The sequence below is a fragment of the Hippocampus comes genome, unplaced genomic scaffold (genome assembly GCF_001891065.2).
Source record: "Hippocampus comes isolate QL1 unplaced genomic scaffold, H_comes_QL1_v1.1 C16683784, whole genome shotgun sequence".
NCBI lineage: Eukaryota > Metazoa > Chordata > Actinopteri > Syngnathiformes > Syngnathidae > Hippocampus > Hippocampus comes.
Window position 1 is genome coordinate 1 of NW_017836605.1, and position 689 is coordinate 689.

The window sequence follows — 689 nt, forward strand, 5'->3', positions numbered from 1 at the left end:
CTTGGCTCGCTCTTCATCTCTCCTAGACTTCTTCAGGGCATCTGGACCCACCACGGACAAAATGCCACGCAGCCTGAAAAGTGGACAAGACTGAGGTAAAAGCAGACGAGATAAAAGTAAAAGTAGACAAGACAGTGAAAGTGGACAAGATGAAAGTTACAGGGCACAGCCTACCGCTCTCGCCGATCGGCCGGCCCCTCCCCAAATAAGGTGATTGGCTCCCCGAGCGCTCGGAGCCCCGCCTTGACCTCGGTGTCATCGGTCGACACGGTGATCTGTCGCGCTCGCCGCCTCCTCTCAAATTCGGCGAGCGCTTCCTGTTGCCTCTCGTTGATGTGCTCTTCCAGCTCCAGTGTCTCGGCTGCAAAGCACAGTGGGACATTGGTCAGGTGGCGGGCGCGATGCGGAGCCTGTCTTCAAAAATGTGTCACCCACAAGACGAGATGTTTATGTTTCCTGCTTCGATTCCCGCCTTGACGCCATCACTTCCTAGGGGCAGGCCGCCGGCAATCTCTGCGTTGAGGCGCTCGCGCTCTTTTTCTTCAAGGCTTCCATAGAACACGCGACCTTTCTTTGGGGCCGGAGCCAAGTCCTCGTCGTCTGACATCCTGGTACCTGGGCCAACAGGAAGCACTTCACAATAAATGGATTTGTACAACCAGGGCTAACAGGTGCACACTTCACAGTGT

The 689-nt window shown here is 55.6% G+C and overlaps 1 protein-coding gene across 1 annotated transcript; it reads right to left on the reverse strand.

Moving 5' to 3' along the window:
* Positions 1 to 6: 6 nt before the first annotated feature.
* LOC109508887 (U4/U6 small nuclear ribonucleoprotein Prp4-like) lies at positions 7 to 646 on the reverse strand (the record flags this gene model as incomplete). The annotated part of the gene is made up of 3 exons (XM_019858824.1): positions 436 to 646; positions 175 to 361; positions 7 to 73 (listed from the first exon to the last, which is right to left on the reverse strand). Coding segments are annotated over exons 1-3 (426 nt in total), but the record flags the coding sequence as incomplete, so codon positions are not given.
* Between the last annotated feature and the right edge of the window lie 43 nt (positions 647 to 689).